Source organism: Microtus oregoni, unplaced genomic scaffold (genome assembly GCF_018167655.1).
Source record: "Microtus oregoni isolate MIOR12 unplaced genomic scaffold, Mior012 000006F_ref0000085, whole genome shotgun sequence".
Taxonomy (NCBI): Eukaryota; Metazoa; Chordata; class Mammalia; order Rodentia; family Cricetidae; genus Microtus; species Microtus oregoni.
This window is the reverse complement of record NW_024543065.1, coordinates 48,910,514-48,929,662: the sequence shown is the minus strand read 5'-3', so window position 1 is coordinate 48,929,662 and position 19,149 is coordinate 48,910,514. Positions and strand designations below refer to the sequence as shown.

The 19,149-nt window shown below is 48.0% G+C and overlaps 1 protein-coding gene across 1 annotated transcript; it reads right to left on the bottom strand.

Annotated features, from left to right (window-relative positions):
* Window positions 1-987: 987 nt before the first annotated feature.
* Window positions 988-4,715, bottom strand: Pnma8b (PNMA family member 8B; the record flags this gene model as incomplete). The annotated part of the gene is made up of 1 exon (XM_041654574.1): window positions 988-4,715. A coding segment is annotated over one exon (2,052 nt), but the record flags the coding sequence as incomplete, so codon positions are not given.
* Between the last annotated feature and the right edge of the window lie 14,434 nt (window positions 4,716-19,149).

Here is a 19,149-nt window from a genome sequence, read left to right as displayed (position 1 = left end):
GAGAGCTGCTACTTCATCATGAGCGATGTACCCATCCTCGTGTTGCACCCCTAAAAGTGCCCGTTTATGTAGTCGTTGTATCAAGGTGCAGTCAGAGTTCTCTCTATGGAGAGCGTCACTTCTAAACAGGGTCATCAGGGAGCCCTCCTGGGTAATGTGATATCTGAAGTGATCTGTCCTGGGGGAGGGCATTCCAGGCAGCTGGAACAGCATGTACAAAGACCCTGAGGTAGGAGAAAGCATTATGTCTTAGGACCTAGAGGATTAAAGTCACTAAAAGACTCAGAAGGGATTCTGGGAAATGAGGCAGGGATCGGAGGAGATACCATGTGTGGACCACAATGACGAAAACTTTCAGTGACCATAGAGATGTCCTGTATCTATAATGAGCAATGTGGCACCACTGGCCACGTGAAGCACTTGAGCCCACGTGGATGGGACTGCCAAAATAATGCAAATGTTTCGCTTTATTTCATTTAGATTCTATGTAAATTAAGTGGCTCCTAGGTGGCCAGAGGTGACACTATTGGACAAAGAGGGTCCAGATCTCTGTAAAATATTTGGCTTGGAGCTGTGGAGATATACCAAGCTTAGCTAGCCTGTGAAGAGAGGAGTGGCACTGCCAGGTGACAGACAAGGCTGCCAAGGCATTCCCCGTGGGCCACCATGCCCATTCCTGGCAGGGAAATGCAGACCAAGCTAAAACCCCAAGCTGTGCTGCAGGACTTTGCTCTGGGGTCCCGGTAGAGACTGGGACAAGACTTGGAAACGGGGGCTGAGGACAAATGTGAGCTTTATCAGGGCCCATGGGGCAGAAGGGCTCAATAAAAGTGGCAAGGTTCCGGGTGAATTGGAGTGTGGAGGGGCATGAGACTCCACATAGGGCTGTGGGATGGAGTGAGAAGGAGCCAGGGATGTGTGTCAGCCATGATGGCAAGGCATGCCACTCAGCCCAGTCCACACACACACCATTGTTCAGACCACAGAGACAACAGCCAAAAGGTGCTTCATTTTGTTTCACTGGAGGATCCCGGGGTCACACGGCGCACAAGGACAGGTACCTATAACTATGCAGAAAGAGGTGACACGTGGGGCCCTCCCCAGCCACAGGTTACTCAGGAATTCCACCAGACCCCAAGTCCATCAGCCCACATGAAGAGAGGCTTCCTCTCCAGTCACAGGCCACTCTGGCCTGCTTCTCCATCCGCCCCTTCATCATCACTGGTCCTGGGAAGCAAGGAGACAGCTGCTTCTGAGTACAAAGAGGTACCCACAGCCCTTGCAGTTTCTGTATGTCCCTGTTACAGGGTTGGACTATCCAGTTTGGGCTGTGAGGGCAGGTCAGAACTTCTCTTACATCCTCGAGGGTCCAGGCACCACGAACTGGTCACTTCCTAGGGATAGAAACTTGGACACACACATACACACACACACACACACACGCACACAAACAAGAGGGTGAAAAGTGCTGTGCAAGGGAAGGCATTATCTACACAGCGTAACACAGAACTGAGCAGCCAGGCTTTGGCACATAGCACTACAGGAAAACACAGCTGAAGTGGTTGCTCTCAGGGATAGCAGTGGGCTGCAGCCTGGCCAGGGTCAGCCAGGATTATGGAGGCGGATACCAGGATGGGGGAGAGCAACTGCTTCCTACAATAGGGGCACTTGACCCTTTAAGGAGACCTGGGATATTTACTGCACATGGTGGTTGGGGGGATGGACAAGGGACTCCATTGTCATATTAAGTTAAGAGTTACAAGGGCAAACAGCTGAGGAGTGGCAAGGGACAGCTGGTGCGATTGAGTTGGGGGTGCCACAGTGGGAGGGGCAGGGCTTGCCCAGAGAAGCCAGAAATCTGGATTTCCTGTGAGTCTTTCAAAATCAGAACACATTGTCAGAGTGTTACCAGTTCAACCTTTAGACAAGGGCTGGTGGGGGAGCCACCTGCAGAGCCTCGGATGGGTAGGCTAATACCACCACCTCTCCTCCTCCTCCTCTCCCTCCCCTCTCTTCCTTTCCTCATCCCCCACCAGCCTTCCTCTCCCTCCTCTCCTTCCTCCCATTTCTATTCCTCCTCCTCCCAGCCCCCTCAGACTTACACTTCTGGAGTACCTTCCCTTCAACACACACACACACACACACACACACACACACACACACACACGGCCCTTAGCCCTTCCAAACTCAGCTAATGCCTATAATGCCCAACACTCTCTTGTTTCACCCCCAGGCCCCGTCAGGCCAGAGGTGGTTCACAGTCATCCCAGCTGTTTGGCCAGAAGCAGGTTCCTGGAAGAATGGGCAGGTAGGGGAGCCAGGCACCCACACACACTCACGCTGGGGCTCCGAATGTAGAGCAGAGCCCCTCCAGAGTCTTCCAGGACTGCATCTCCTCTGCACCCACTGGCCACTGCATCCAAGTGTCTTGTCTCTTTTTTCTTTGTCGTATCAAGGCTTCGGCCATCACGATCGTTCACACCATCTGTTCATGGAACTAAGAGGGAAGGCTGGGCACCGGTCATAACCAGCCAGGGACGCAGCAGAACACAAAGCAAATGCACGCGGTTAAGCGAGAGGGGGAAGCAGGGAGGAGAGAGAATAGTAGGAGGGGAAGGGGGTCCACACAGAAGAGACAGGGCTCGTAGTGGTTATCTGTGGCACTAACGGCATTTGGGTGCCCGCCTTGGGCCCCGACGAGCTTTCTTCCCGCGTGTAGACTTGGGAACAGCAGCTGGCTGTCCCTTGGCTTCGCCAGCCCTGGCACGGGCCCCGGCGCCTGCAGACCCCTTCTTCTTCTTGTTCCCCACGTGGTCTTCGGGTGCAGCCCCGCTCCCGGCTTTCTTCTCTGGAGTGACGCCCCGACCACGACCTCGGCCACCCCTGCGGGTTTTACGTGCCCTGGATGCGGTGGAGACCGCGGTGGCGCCAGCAGGAGCCAGGCTTTTGGAGCCGGTACGCGCTCTCTTGGCGCGAGGCTTCTTGGATACGCTGTCACCAGGTTCTGACTCTTCAGAACTGTCAGTTTCGTCGGAATCTCCCTCTGATTCTGTGTCTGAATCCTCGTCCGATTCCTCGTTGGATTCTAGATTCTCCTGAGAGGCCAGGAAAGCCAGGACATCGGATAAGCCACTTTGGCTGTGATCACACTTCCTGCCACCACCGCCACCACCGCCCCACCTGCTGGCTTCTTCCTCCTTCACAGCTTCCACCATATCCTGCGCAGCCAGGAGTGCCACCAGCTCCAAGAGGCCACCCTGGTGGCCCTCAGCGGTCCAGCCTCTGAGGAGACCAAGACCAGACTTCTTTCCCTTAGGGCAGTTCTCTGCTTCGGCCAAGGTAGAAATACATTCCAGAAGATTCCCATCTTCCTCCGCCTTCCTCAGGACCATGGCGTCCACCTGGCGGCCTGCTTCCTCTACCTTCACTCTGGGCCCGGAGGTGTCCTTGGACATGACGGACAGGACTTGAGGAAGGACATCTTTTTTGTCTTTCTTATCGCCCCAGCCTAGGGTCTCGATCACAGAAGCGATTTTTAGCATTTCCTCTCTGGCAGAGGGGTCAGCGGGGTCGGTATAAGCCACGATAGCCACAAACTCGGGGTTGTCTACCCCTTCTTTTCCTCGCTCTCCATTTTCCAGGGACTCGCCGTCGGAATCATCATCATCGTCGTCGTCATCATCTTCTTCCTCTTCTTCGTCTTCTTCATCTTCATCTTCCTCCTCCCCCTCGCTATCTACATCCACAACCGGGGTATCTCTTACAGCCAGGAGCGCAACTAAATCCGGGACTCCACTCTTTTCGTCTTTGATGTTTAGGCAGATGGACTCTGTCCCAGGAAGGTCTTTCTCGATCGCTTCCTTCTTAGCTTTGTCGGTGACAGTGACAAGTGCCAAAAACTCTCGGGGGCCATCTCCTTCGTCCTGGTCTCCCCGGAAGGCCCACTTCTTGGTGAGCTCTTTGGCGGCTGCTTGCAGCGTGGCATACAGGGCCCTCTGGTCCTCGTCTACGCTCAGGTCCTCTGCATAGATCTCCTCTATGACAATGCCCAGGCTGTCATCAGATGAGTCTTCGGACTCACTCCTGGCTCGGCGCCCTCTCCGGCCCCTCTTCTTGCCCTTCTGAGCCGTAAACGTGTGGGTTCTAGATCTGCGCTTGCCTCCCCGACGGCCCCGACGGCCGTTCCTGGCTGCCCCTTCGGAGGAAGCAGCCTTCTTGGCCTCCTTCCCCAACCCCTTGGCCTGGGCTTGGGCCTCCAATACCAGAGGGATAGCTATTTCTCTGAAGTCATCCATGGGCCGTTCATCGAGCAACAGGCGCCTCATCTGCCTAAGGACCCGCGCATCTTGCCCGCGGTCCTTACTCAGGATCTTCCAGGTACCATTATCTCCCCGGATATGGATGGGGATGGCAGAGTGATCGATATCTGCCCCAAACTCCACCAAGGCGGCCTGAGCCTTTTCCTTGGTCACTGCTCTCACAGTCCGAAGCCTGTAGTTGCCCAGGGGTTGCAAGTTCGGCCTCAGAGTGGCTTCGATGTCCGCCTGCTGCAGGCGCTCAGGGATGCCGGTGATCAGCAGGGCCCTGTGAACCTCCACTTCCAGCTCCTTGCACCAATCTTGCAGAAGGTTCATGGTCAAGGCGCTGCCCAGTAGAGAGGCTAATCTTGGGGCGGGAGGGAGCCCGAGGAAGGGGTGGACTGCAGAACACAGGCTTGGTCAATCTTACTCTGGAAGGACCACCCGCGGGGTTAGAGTTCAGGCTCGGGTTTTGGGGCTCCGGGCTCTAGCTACCTGCTGGCTAGCGGAACGCAATGATTTTCTCCCGGGGCAATCCGAGGGTCCGCAGGGGACTTACGTGTCCGATCTCCCGGCTGGCCAGAGCTGTTCCTCCCTTCCCTTTGTCCCTGACAGCCTGGGTGACGGGCCACCGCTGGTGGGATGCAGGAGGGTGACTATCAACGCACCTGGTGGGCGTGGGGGGTGGGAGCGGCAGCTCGCCTGCGCTCCCGCGAAGTCTGGAGCGAAGCGCGCACCCTGGTCTAGACGCTCAGCGGGGCCGCTGCAGTAAGGCAGCCTCAGACTGCGCCTGCGCGGATCCAGTCCCCTCCCCGCCCCCTCCTGCTAGTCACCGTCTCCATAGTAACACTGCAGGCAGCAGCTGGGGTCTCTGCTGTTGTGAACACAGCCTCTGCTCTTAAAGGGCCAGGTGGGAAGGAGTGCTTCGGGATCGAAGCTAAGAGCAAGGACAAAGTCACTGGGCCCTACTCACCACTGAAGAGGATCAGTCTCCCTGAAGGGGATAAAGATCGCCTTTGAAAGCGTAGATGCTTCCACAAGGGGTATTTACTTTGGTTTTGTTTTTTGAGGCAAGGTCTCCTGTAGACCAGGGTAGCCTTGAACTGGTCAAGTAGCCTTGGATGACCTTGAACTTCAAATTCTCCTGCTTCTGCCCTATCAACAAGTACTGAGATTACTGGCCTGTGTGACTTCTTGCCTGTGTTATTTTTTAATGCGTTTCTGGTGGGTGGAGGCCAGGGTTTTCATGTATTCTGCGCAGGCACTCTACCAACTGAACGGCTTCCCCACTTCCGCGGGACAAGTGCAGCTCTGCTTATAAAGCCCCAAACCAAATTGTTCTTTGGAGATGTCACCTCACACAGGCTCCATCTTTTTTTTTAATTTCATGGTACAGATGTCTCAATACCAACCAGGGATGCCAAGTTAGCAGTCCTTTATGAGCTGAGGGTCATCATTTAGGTTTCACTCATGAATGTTCTTATATTCTGTTTTGAAACAGGATCTCACTTTGTAGCCCAGGTTAGCCTCAAACTCACAGAGATCTGTCTGCCTCTGCCTCCTAAATACTGGGATTAAAATTGTATACCAACACACTTAGATCCTTTTTTTATTTTGTGTTTTTGTTTTGTTTTGTTTTGTTTTGAGACAGGGTATCACTATGTAGCCCAGGCTAGCCTCAAACTCCTGGCAACCCTCCTACCTTAGTCTCCCAAATGCTGGGATCATAGGTGTGAACTACTGTACTCAGATCTTCCAAAGTCTTTATTTTTAAATCTTTGTTGTATTTATAGATTGTGTGTGATGCATGTGTGTGCCACAGCACATGTATGGAGGTCAGGGTCCATCTTGCAGGAGGTCAGCTCCCTCGTCTCCCATGTGGAACCAGGATTTGAACTCTGGGAGACCCACTGATCCATCCCCATGGCCCAGTCCTAAAAAGGCTCTTGAGCCACCTGTCTCCTACTCTACAGTGTCTAGTAGACTGTTGGATTTGTACCCTATTCCTATCGCTTCCCAGCTGCCACTTTAAGAATCTTCTAGAACTTCTCCAGGCCTGTTTGCTCCTCTGTGAAATGGTGGCAGCATTTTTCCTCCTTGTAAGGGTTCTCCTAGGGACCCTAACCCACGAGAGGGCAGGGGGTGGGGCTGGCTGTGTGTGTTGTTTACCGAGGCTTGCCATTACATAAGAATTTGTTAAGTAATAAAGAAATAAACAGAACAAACCCCCTCAGGTTCCCACCCTCCTCTGGCTTTTGTTATTTGTTTTCTTCTGCAGAAAGAAGGTGGACGGCACAGTTCCCATGGCAACCGGGTGCTGCGCAAACCTGCTCACCTACTCTCTGTTTCCCCTGCTTTTCTTTCATCTTCCTGATCCTAAAATGGATGTCCTCAGACAGAAATGCCATGACAGCCTCAAACACAAAATACCTGCGTGATGACATTTCACAGTAGCCCTCGTCAGGAAATAAAAAGCAGAAAGGAATTTTACAAATAGATTAGATCCATCATCCACCCCTGAGAGACACACGGTTATTTGACTTGGGTTCTAAAAAAATTTATTTTTTAATTTTTTCACTGTGTGTGTGTGTGTGTGTGCGCGCGCGTGCGCGCGCGCGCGCGCGCGCGCAAATACCTACGTGCCTTGGCAAGCGTGTGAAGCTGAAAAGACACCTGGGGCAGTTCTGTTCTTCTACCACTTTTGTGGGACAAGGGTTAAGCTCAGGCTTGGTAGCAAGCGCCTTTACCCACTGAGCCATCTTGCCGTCCCTACACTGAGTTTTGTTCATTTGTTTTGAAACAGGCTTTCACTCTGTAGCCCAGGCTGTTCTTGAACTTTCAGCAATCCTCCTGCCTCAGCCAACCGCTGCTGGGATTGTAGGAAGTGACCCCCAACACCTGCTGTAGACTGTGTTATGTGCACGTGTCCTTACACAAAGCGACGAAAGGGCCATAGTACATTCTCTTGTTCTCTCTTGTTCGTAACGAGTCAGCAGCCACAGATGGCTTCCAGGAATCCATCCTGAGGAACTCATTAGGGACGTGTGCGTGTGAGCATAGGCACTGGAGTGATTTGTACCCACAGGGACAGATTTCCTGTCTGCCGAGGGTGGTTGTGGTACAGCTCACGTAAAAATGAACATACAACAGATACACTCTCCCAGCTCTGTATGTGATTCACGGCAGGAGAGATGGCCGAGCCGGTAAAGGACCTGCTGACAAGCCTGAGGACCCACAGTGAAAGAAAAGAACGTTTTTGCAAGCTTTCCTCTGACCCCCACATCCACATGGCAATCACTCATGCACTCTCACGGGCACACAATAACAGTAAATAAAATGAAAGGTTTTTAGTTAAAAAAAAAAAAGCCTTCAAGATGGCTCAGCAGATTAAGGCATTTGTCACCAAGCCTGATGACTTGAGTTCCACCCTCACGACCCAAAGAGTGGAAGGAGACCAGAACTCACTCTTACAAGCTGTCCTTTGAACCCCCCTCCACATTCCAAGGTACCCATGTATCCCCAAACACATACAAAATAAAGTAAATCAATGAATGAGGAAACAAATAACTGTAATGAATTTTTAAAAAATATTTATTTATTATGTATACAATATTCTATCTGTGTGTATGCCTGTAGGCCAGAAGAGGGCACCAGACCCCATTACAGATGGTTGTGAGCCACCATGTGGTTGCTGGGAATTGAACTCAGGATCTTTGGAAGAGCAGACAATGCTCTTAACTTCTGAGCCATCTCTCCAGCCCTGTAATGAATTTTTAATTAAAAATATAAAGTGTCCAAGTCATTGCTTACATGGTGATATGCATCTGTCAAACTGTCTATATACCAGCTTGAAAGTCTGTGATAGGAAGGGTAACATTGAGTCTGACTACATAGCCTGGCTGGCCTGGAATCCTCCTGCCTCTGCTTCCCTAGAGCTAGGACTGCAAGCACACATGGATACACTCATCCCAAGCCTTTGCAATTTCGTGTTGTTTTGTTTTGTTTAAGACACAGTGTAGCTATGTAGCCCCCGCTATCCTTGAACTCGGGATCCTTCTGCCTTGCTTCCCAAGTGTTGGGAATACAGGAGTATACCACCATGCCTGGGATCTTGGATTGCTTTTTGTTTTTCTTAAGTTTGGGTGGAGAATGAGGGACTCAGAAATTTCCAGAAAGTAAGGTGCAGTACTGAAGAAGCAGAAGCCACTTCATTTACAAAAATTCCAGAGCATTCGAGGACAGACTTGAATCCTGATCCCTCTAAGCAAAAGTGGGGACCAGCGAGGGGCATCCAGAGCCCCACAAATGTCCTTTCCAGCCCCCCCACACACACTCCCGCTAGAGTCGTTGTCCCTCTAGATCCAGGAAGAACCCGTGACTGCCCTAGCTGCAGCCCCCGAGGTTTCCATGGAAACAGCTGGAAGAATGGAGCATATAAAATGTTTTATGAAATTCTCTTCTGATTCCTGCTTTTGAGGAAGGTAAAAATAAATAACCTACGTATGAGGCCACGGGTCTGGCATGCTAGCACCTGGAACCCTGGTGCCCCAAGACTGTGGTGATGGAGGAATGAAGATGAGGAACTCGAGGGCAGTTTTGACTATCTAGTGCCAGTCCAGCCTGAGCTACATGAGGCTGGGATTTGGAGTAGGGGCGGTGCTGGAGAGAAGAGTTGGTCAACACAGCATTACCACAGAGGTATAATGTACTGACTTTGGTCCCACAGCACTGAGGTAAAAGCTAGCGAGACTGTACTCGCCTGTAACCTCAGTGCTGAGGCTCCCGGGGGCTCGCTAGACCAGCCAATCTGGCTGAAATAGTGAATTCCAGCTTTAACGAAAGACCATGCGTTAAAAAGTAAAGTAGAGGGCCAGTGAGTTGGCTCAATGGGTAGTGAGGCTTGCTGCCAAGCCTGAGGACCTGGTTCAATACCTGTATTCAATACCAATTCAATATCAGAAGACCACCTCAAAAAAGGAGAGAGCAGGGCTGGAGAGATGGCTCAGCGGTTAAAAAAAGCACTGACTCCTTTTCCAGAGGTCCTGAGTTCAATTCCCAGCACCCACATGGTGGCTCACAGCCATTTGTAATGAGATCTGGTGCCCTCTTCTTGCCTACAGGCATGATACTGTATAAATAAGTACTTTTTTTAAAAAAAAAAAAAAAAAGGAGAGAGCAAGCTCCTGTAAGCTGTCCCCTTTCCTCTACATTCATGGTGTAGCACACACACAAGCACACACACACACACAGATATAAATGTAATGATTTTCTTAATTTTTTTGTTTACTTGTTTTTTGTTGTTTTTGTTTGACTGGTTGATTGGTTTTTCAAGACAGGCTTTCACTGTATAACAGCTCTGGCTGTAATGGAACTAGCTCTGTAGACCAGGCTGGCCTCGAACTCACAGAGATCCGCCTGCCTCCATTAAATGTATGCGCTGGCAAGTTTTTTTGTTTGTTTTTTGTTTTTAATTGAGGTGGAGAATGATTTAAGAAACCTGACACCAGCCTTTGCCTATACACACACACAGAGACACACGCACGCACGCACGCACACAAGCTGGGGCGGGGGGGAACATACATGCTGAAGTAATGGTGGAATAAGAATTCTCACACAAAAACATTGGCTGCCTTTTTCACTGCCGGTCTCTTCCCAGCGCTCAGTGGAATTTTCCAGAGACTGTGTGGTATTTGATATTGCAGCTGACAGGAGGGAGTAGGTAGGCGGGCTGTGGAGTGACGCATGAATGAAATTTGCAAAAACATCCTAAGAAAAATTCCCCTCCCAGGCCCAGGAAAAGGGGGGCAGAAACATTGTAGGAGCCGGAGAACTGGGAGGAGTGCCCAGAAAATGATGTTTTTGGGGTATGACGCTGCCCATGCAGTCACGAACCCACAGCCGCTGTGGCTGTGTGCTCAAGACCTGCACAAAAAAGAAAAAAGGCGTGAGAGCAGAAGGGGAACCAACTGGAATGGAGTAGGTCCGACAGGAATGAGAAGGGGGATAGGAGGCAAGGGATGGGTAGTCTGGTCACAATACGTGGCATCCATGCATGAAACTGCCAACATTAAATTTTTTTAAAAAAGAAAGAAAGAAAATGCACTTTAAGAAATAAAGTTGGAGGGCCTTCATCATTTTTTTTTACAGTCAAAAATGTAAGAACAAATATAACTTATTTGAGACATGTCCCTCTGAATAGCCCAGACTGGCCCCAGACTCAAGCCCTTCAGCCTCCTAGGAACTGGGGTGGCAAACATAGCTGGGTTTGGTGGTTCCCCCCTTTTATTTCTTTCTTGAATTTATGATCCTTTCTCTACCTCTAAAGACTAAGACTGAAGTGCTTTGTGGAAAAAGGTCAAACCTACTTGTTTTTTTTTGTTCTTGTTTATGGGGGGAGGGGTATTGAGACAGGGTTTCTCTGTAGTTTTGGAGCCTGTCCTGGAACTCTCTCTGTAGACCAGACTGGCCTCGAACTCACAGCCATCAGCCTGTCTCTGCCTCCCAAGTGCTGGGATTAAAGGCGTGTGCACTACCACTGCCTGGCTTGTTTAGCTTTTATTACATGTTATTCATTCTGTGTGTCTGTATGTGTGAGGAGGGAACATGCGTGAGCAAGCTTGTGTGGCGGCTGGAGGCCGTGAAGGGGTCACTTCTCTTCTATCCAGTGGGTCCGTGGGATTGGACTCGGGTGGCCAGGCCTGGCAGCGACCATTCCACTGGCGTTTGTCACACTCACATAATCATATAGCCTCATATGGAACATCTGTCCACGAAGAGAACATACTTGAGAAAGGCTGTGAGTGGTGAAATTCACCTTTAATCCCAGCACTAGGGAGGCAGAAGCAGGAGGATCTCTGTGAGCTCCAGGCCGGCCAGGGCTGTATAGTGAGACCTTGTGGTGGGGGTTGGGGGCTGGGGAGATGGCTCAGGGGTTAGGAACACTGTTGCTCTCCAAAGGACCCAGGTTTAGTTGCCAGCTCTCACATGGTGCCTCACAACCGTCTGTCATCTCTAGTTTAGGGACTCTGATGCTGTCTTCTGACCTCTGAAGGCACCAAGCACACATGTGCTTATATACATACATGCAAGCAAAACATTCACACACATAAAATAAAATAGATAAATCTTAAAGAAACAAATAAACAAACAAACAAACAAACAAAAACAACTCGTGATACAGCTCCACTGGCACAGTGTTTGCCTAGCGTGTCCAAGGCCCCAGCATCACAGAACAAGGTGTGGTGGCACACGTCTGTACTCTACACTTCAGTGGTAGAGTCAGGAGGATCAGAGGTTTAAGGTTACCCTCAGCAGATCCTCTTCAAAACAATAAAATATAAAGGCAGGGGTGGGGGCTGGACGATCTGGCTTAGTGGGTAAAGGTTCTTGCTCCTAAGCCTGATGATTTGAGTTCCATCCTGGTATAGGAATTCCTTCTGCATATGTGTTGATTTTATTGGTTAATGAATAAGGAAACGGTTTTGAGCCTATAGCAGGGCAGAACAGAGCTAGGCGGGGAAAACTAAACTGAATGCTGGGAGAAAAAAAGCAGAATCAAGGAGATGCCATGGAGCCACCAGAGGGGAAAGACAGAAGCCGCCAGCTGGAACCTTGCTGGTAGGCCATGAGCGTAGTGGTAAAATATAAAATAATGGAAATAGGTTAATTTAAGAGATAAGAGTGAGCTAGGAATATGCATAAGCTAATAGGCCAAGCAGTGCTGTAATTAGTATAATTTCTGTGTGATTATTTCAGTTCTGGGCAGCTGGGAACAAACAGGCAGCCTCCACACTACAGACTGGCACCCAATGTGACTGACTACATCCACCATAAAACCTGAGAAATCTTGGAAAGGAATTCTAGACACTAAAAAGCAAAGTTTAGCAGCATTTTTTTTTTTTGAGATGGGCTCTACTTGCTGGTGGCATGCTGTAGCTCCTTTAAGAGAGGTTTTCCTGATTCAGTGGTAGCAAAAACAAAAAACAAAAAAACAAACCCACGTGGTTTGAACCTGCAGCTTCCTGAGCTGTGCTGCTAGCAGACTCTGACTTTTTAGGGCAGCCCAGCTACAGAGCATTTAAATGGAGTTTGTGAACAGAGTGCTACAAGCTACTTAATGGCAACACACATCTGCTGTGACCCTGGCTCTCAGAGGCAGTGAATGGACCTTTGTCATGTTGTACTGGACAGAGACAAAAGGCAAAGCAGCCTTAGTCCTATTAACGCTATTTAACATCTCAAGAAGCACTTCTGGACAGAAAAAGATTTCAGATACAGATACACGATAGGACAGATTCAGACATTTAAAAAAAAGTCCAAATAAGACACAGTGTGTTTAAAAATGTATGTAGGCTTGGGAGAGAGAAGAAAAATAGTATAATTATAAAAGAAGGTAAATGGTTTAAAAAAAATAAAACCAAGTCTTTAAAGAGAGAGAGTACAGGGGGCTGGAGAGATGGCTCAGTGGTTAAGAGCATTGCCTGCTCTTCCAAAGGTCCTGAGTTCAATTCCCAGCAATCACATGGTGACTCACAACCATCTGGAATGAGGTCTGGTGCCCTCTTCTGGCCTGCAGACATACATACAGACAGAATATTGTATACATAATAAATAAATAAATATTTAAAAAAAGAGAGAGTACAAGCAATCATAAATTAAAGGAGTAAAGATAATAAAATAAATATTAAAAAGTAATAGAGTAAAAACAAATAAGCCCCATAAAGATGGAATATACACAAAAAGTCTAAATTATGTATATTATTGTGTTTTCTTTGAATTTTTTGACTGTGAAGGAGCTAAGTACAAAGAGACGTTTCATTGTACAGGCTGCTAAGCTAGACCAACATTATATATATATACTAAAGGTGCCTTGACTTAAAAATATGGATCTAATGAAATGTTGTTTTGGAAAAGAGGTTCTTTTGTGAGAACCTGTGGAACCTGTGGAATCCTTCCAGACTAATGTGGTTTGATGGACAAAGAGCCCCTGAAATGTTGCCATGAACACCCCCAAAAGAATGATTTGCTCAATGAAAAAAGCAGGAAGCAGTTTGGAGAGACTTACACCTAAATTTCCAAATATTGTTTATAAATGTTTGTTTACATTTAAAGGGAGATATACTGTAGAGATTTGCATTGATATGGATCTTTTTCTTTTCTTTTTTTTTTTTTTTTTTTTTTTTTGGTTTTTCGAGACAGGGTTTCTCTGTGGTTTTGGAGCCTGTCCTGGAACTAGCTCTTGTAGACCAGGCTGGTCTCGAACTCACAGAGATCCGCCTGCCTCTGCCTCCCAAGTGCTGGGAATAAAGGCGTGCGCCACCACCGCCCGGCGATATGGATCTTTTTCTATTGATACAAATTTTAGGTCAATCTTGTTATACGTATATTTCTGTTCTTGATTAAGGTATTGTGATTGTGTAGCTCATTTAAAAATGTAATGTATAATTAAGAAATACAGGTTAATAGATAGTCATTTATAATAGTCAAGCTTGTAGTCATTTTAGTTAGGTTTTCTAGGTATATAGAGATATATTTTCATTAGATAAGTATTCTTCAAATCTTTCAGAGATCTTCAGAATATGGCATTTAAAATGTTTTTAATAACTTAGGACTTTTCATGACAATGAGACACATCTACTTCTAACAGCACCAATTAATTCAAGAGGAAGATGGGTATCAAAGAGGCTCCTTATGGAGTTTGTTAGCCATTTAGGCAAGAAACTGCCCTTGCTTGAATTGTTCAGTTGGACTTGCAGGAGCCACAGAAAAATGACTGTTGAACTTGCCTAAAGGTGAGACTGTCCTGTTTCATGAAAGAGACTTCCAGACATTCTGCAGGACACAGAAGAAAGTGACTGACAAACTGCCAATATAGGTGGAACTGTCTTTGAAATTTCCTGCTTCATAGAAAAGTCTGCCAGACACTATGGGCCTGTGGGCTGAAGATGGATCCCCATGTTGCAGAAGAACTTTGAGTGACTGTCTAGGCAGCAAGATGTCTCTGTCAATTCTAGAGTTTTGGAAGTTGCTTACAATGCACCTCCTGTTAACTTAGGTAATATATCTTTCTGGGATCTTTGATGGAGTTGGAGAATAGTTATAGTTTTCCTTAGTTACGATAAAAGATAAAGCAGATACAAAAATTGTGACTCTAATTCTTGCTTGATACCTGTTTTGTTATATGTAATTTTACTATGTTAAAGTTAAAACCTTCCTTTTTTATTTAAACAGAAAAGGAGAAATGGTGTGGGAAGTCCTTCTGCATATGTGTTGATTTTATTGGTTAATGAATAAAGAAACTGCTTTGAGCCTATAGCAGGGCAGAACAGAGCTAGGTGGGGGGGGGAGTAAACTGAATGCTGGGAGAAAGAAGGCGGAGTCAAGGAGATGCCATGGAGCCACTAGAGGGGAAAGACACAAGCCGCCAGTGGGACCCTTGCTGGTAGGCCACGAGCTACATGGTAAAATATAAAATAATAGAAATGGGTTAATTTAAGAGATAAGAGTGAGATAGAACTAGCTCTGTAGACCAGGCTGGTCTCGAACTCACAGAGATCCGCCTGCCTCTGCCTCCCGAGTGCTGGGATTAAAGGCGTGCGCCACCATCGCCCGGGACAGGCTCCAAAGTCACAGAGAAACCCTGTCTCGAAAAACCAAAAAAAAAAAAAATGAGGGGCTGGAGAGATGGCTCAGTGGTTAAGAGCATTGCCTGCTCTTCCAAAGGTCCTGAGTTCAATTCCCAGCAACCACATGGTGGCTCACAGCCATCTGTAAAGAGGTCTGGCGCCCTCTTCTAGCCTTCAGGCATACAGACAGAATATTGTATACATAATAAATAAATAAATTTAAAAAAAATGAGGAGCAGAAGGAGGGAGAACATGAGCAAAGAAGTCGGAACCACGAGGGGTGCACCCACCCACTGAGACAGTGGAGCTGATCTATTGGGAGCTCACCAAGGCCAGCTGGACTGTGACTGAAAAAGCATGGGATAAAACTGGACTCTCTGAGCATGGCGAACAATGAGGGCTGATGAGAAGCCAAGGACAATGGTACGGGTTTTGAACCTACGTAATGTGCTGGCTTTGTGGGAGCCTAGCCAGTTTGGATGTTCACCTTCCTAGGAATGGACGGAGAGGGGAGGACCTAGGACTTACCACAGGGCAGGGAACCCTGACTGCTCTTTGAACTGGAGAGGGAGGGGGAGAGGAGTAGGGGGGGGAAGGAGTGGGGAGAGGGGGAGAAGGGTGGGAGGAGGGGGAGGGAAATGGGAGGCTGGGAAGAGGTAGAAACTTTTTTTTCTCCTTTTCTCAATAAAAAAAAAATGGAAAAAAAACATTAAAAAAAAGAGTGAGATAGAAGTATGCATAAGCCAATAGGCCAAGCAGTGTTGTAATTAATACAGTTTCAGTGTGATTATTTCAGTTCTGGGCAGCAGGGGACAAACAAGCAGTCTCCACACTACACCATCCTCGGGACCCACATGGTGGAAGGAAAGAACTGAGTCCTGCAAGTGTCTCCTGACCTACACACACACACACAAACACACACAGTATGCACTCCTGTGCAAGAGAATACACACACACAATAAAAAAACAAATGGATGGATGGATGATAAACAAGCAAAAAGTGGGCAATGGAGGCATATGCCCTTAATCCCAGCATTTGGGAGGCAGAGATGCATGGAACTCTGAGTTCAAGGCCAGCCTGGTCTACAAAGCAGAGTTTCAGGACAGCCAGGGCTACACAATGAAACCCTGTCTCCAAAAAGAAGAGATGGGGAGGGAGGGAGGGAAGGAAGGAGGGAGGGGAAAGGGGAGGGGAGGAGAAGGGAGAATAAGAGAAGAAAAATAAAAAGATCATTTCTAAGACAGCTAGAAGAACATGAAAGAGAAAACTCTAGAATTTTCTGAGAGTCAGAGGCGGCAGTGCATTAGAGAATACATCACAATGTTCCCTGGCACCCCCAGATAAGCAAATGATTGCGGGGCTGTTTGCGCAGCAGGCTATGACTGAGCTGTGTGGGAGTTGAGAGCACACAGGTTGGTCCTCTGTCTCCTGTTTCTGCTGCCTCTTCAGCCCCACTGGCACTGTTGCCCTGGCAACCAGATTAGCGCAAAATCCATTTAACCACCTCGCGTCTGAATCCTGGAAGAGGTAATGCCCCCCAGAATACGTGTATTGAAGAGCTGGGATTTTTTCAATTAATTAATAATAGTTCATTAAAATAAATTAACTTAAATAAGGAATTGTTGATCTTGCCTGCCTCCGTGCGTTTAAAATGACTCTCTTTTTTGTTTGTTTACCTGTTTGTTTGTTTGCTTGCTTGCTGGTATTTTGAGACAGGTCTCATGTGACCCAGACTAGTCTGGAATCCCTGATCATCTTTCTGCCTCTACTTCCTTGGTAATGGGAGGAGGAACGTGCCCCACAGTGTCCAGTAAAATATTCCTTTAAAAAACAAACAAGCAAGCAAACAAACAAAATGGTTCCTTTCTCCTGTTCCTCCCCTTTCCTGAGCGATCCTTCACTTTTTTTCTTTATGCTAAAGTTTTGTTTTCATATGTTCTTGGAAAGTGGACATCGCTACCAGAAGACAGTGCGCGCCTGCGCACTGAGTAGTGAGGAAAGCTGCGGCAGGAGGCTAGCCTAGGCTATATATATCAAGACCCCGAACCCAAAAAATACCGTAAGTAAATAAATGTATACATTTTAAAAAAATGTGTAGGTATCTGATGTGTGGATACGGTGTGAGTGAGGTGCCCAGGGAATACAGGTTCAGACCTAGCCCCAGATACACGTCAATCATCTTTAACCGGATCTCTGGCGCCCCCTGGTGTTTACACCATGCCTAGGCATTTTCCTTGGGCTGACCTGGTGTCTCCTAAGTAGGCAGCCCAGTCTTCCATCTTGGGTGAGGGACCACCTGTCCAGATCTTAGAAGCTGGTGGGCAGACGGTTGAAGAGGTACCCTGCCCAGTGTCTCCTTCCCTCTTCCTCTTCCCTCTCCTCTGCTCCAGGAAAATGCCTCTTGCCTTCTCATCATCCCCAGTTTGAACCTTCTGCAGCCGCCTCAGGTCCAGCTCCAGGCTCCGTTTCCATTCCTTCACCGTGCACCCTTTACAAACAGTTAGCTCTGCTCCTCCCCTCTTCTAAGCCTCTCTGTGGCTCCCCAATGCCTGTGGAGGAACCACACACTTTTTTTTTTTTTCCTCCGAGACAGTGTTTCTCTGTGGCTTTGGAGCCTGTCCTGGAACTAGCTCTGTAGACCAGGCTGGTCTCGAACTCACAGAGATCCGCCTGCCTCCGCCTCCCGAGTGCTGGGATTAAAGGCGTGCGCCACCATCGCCCAGCCACTTTTTTTTTTAAATATTTATTTATTATGTATACAATATGCTGTCTGTGTGTATGCCTGAAGGCCAGAAGAGGGCACCAGACCTCATTACAGATGGTTGTGAGCCACCATGTGGTTGCTGGGAATTGAACTCAGGACCTTTGGAAGAGCAGGCAATGCTCTTAACCTCTGAGCCATCTCTCCAGCCCCAACCACACACTTTTTTAAATCTTATCTAGCAAGCCCTGAATTCTCCTCCTATGTCTTTCTAGACTAAAGGTCCTGCTCAGGGCTGGAGCTGTGGCTCTGTCAGGAGCGTACCTACCCAGCTTTCACAAAGCCCTGAGTTCTAACCCCGGGACCACATAAACCGGAGACCTGGAATCCCCTTACTTGTGAGTGAAAGGATCAAAAGTTCAAGGTCTTCCTCAACTACCTGTACAGTTTAAGGCTAGCCTGGGATACATGAAACTCTGTCTTGAGTTTAAGAGCACTGACTGCTCTTTCAGAGGTCCTGAGTTCAATTCCCAGCACCCACCTGGTGGCGTACAACCATCTGTAATGAGATCTGGTGCCCTCTTCTGACAAGCAAGCATATATGCAGGCAGAACATTGTACACATAATAAATAAATAAATCTTTAAAAAATAAAATACGGCTGCTCTTCCTGAGGTCCTGAGTTCAATTTCTAGTTCCCACATGGAAGCGCACAACCATCTGTAGTTCCAGGTCCAGGGGACCTGACACCCTCTTCTGACCCCTGTGGGCACAAGGCACAAATGTTGTGCAGGCAAAACGTGCATTTATATAAAATAAATCCAAAAATAAAATAAAGGTCTCTCTGCCCCGGTGTTATGTGTCTGTGAACCCCACAACACAGGGATTATGGCACTCAGGAGTAGGTTGTGGGAACTATGGAGGAAGGAAGAAAGGAAAGGGGAGAACCAGGAGGAGGGAGCCCTTTAAAATTCAAACCTCTTAGGCTGGGTGTGGTGGCTCAGCCCCAGGATGACTTCAGGTAAAGAAGTCACCAGTTTTAGCTCGGATTTTGTTTCCTTTGAATATAGTTTTTAATGCTCACTCCATTTATTGTTGCTCATATGTCTATGCTTTTTAGGACTAACCACTTGCAGCGGAGAATCAATAAGGGGTCCATCCCTGGGGAAGAGTAATTCTCTCCCTCCCTCAGCAGTTATTACTCATCTGTAGTTCTTCCAGGCATGGGAGTCTCGGGAGGTCTCCTCCCCCCACATTGGTACACCAACTAGTGTCAGTATTCAGGTCTTATTTAGGCAGCCATGCTGTTAAGCTTCACAGAAGAGGGGTGGACGGATTAGATCTAATATTTGCTCAACCACAAGGAGGGTTTGGTGGGCTTATTTGAGATTTAGTAGCCATGGATTCTACCTGTAGAGAGAAGTACAGCACCCAGGACGTTTCTAGAAGAATCACGGCAACCGTGGAGCATCAGTGGTGGAGGGGCCACTATTAACACACCAATAAAGAACTTGCTGAGGGCTGG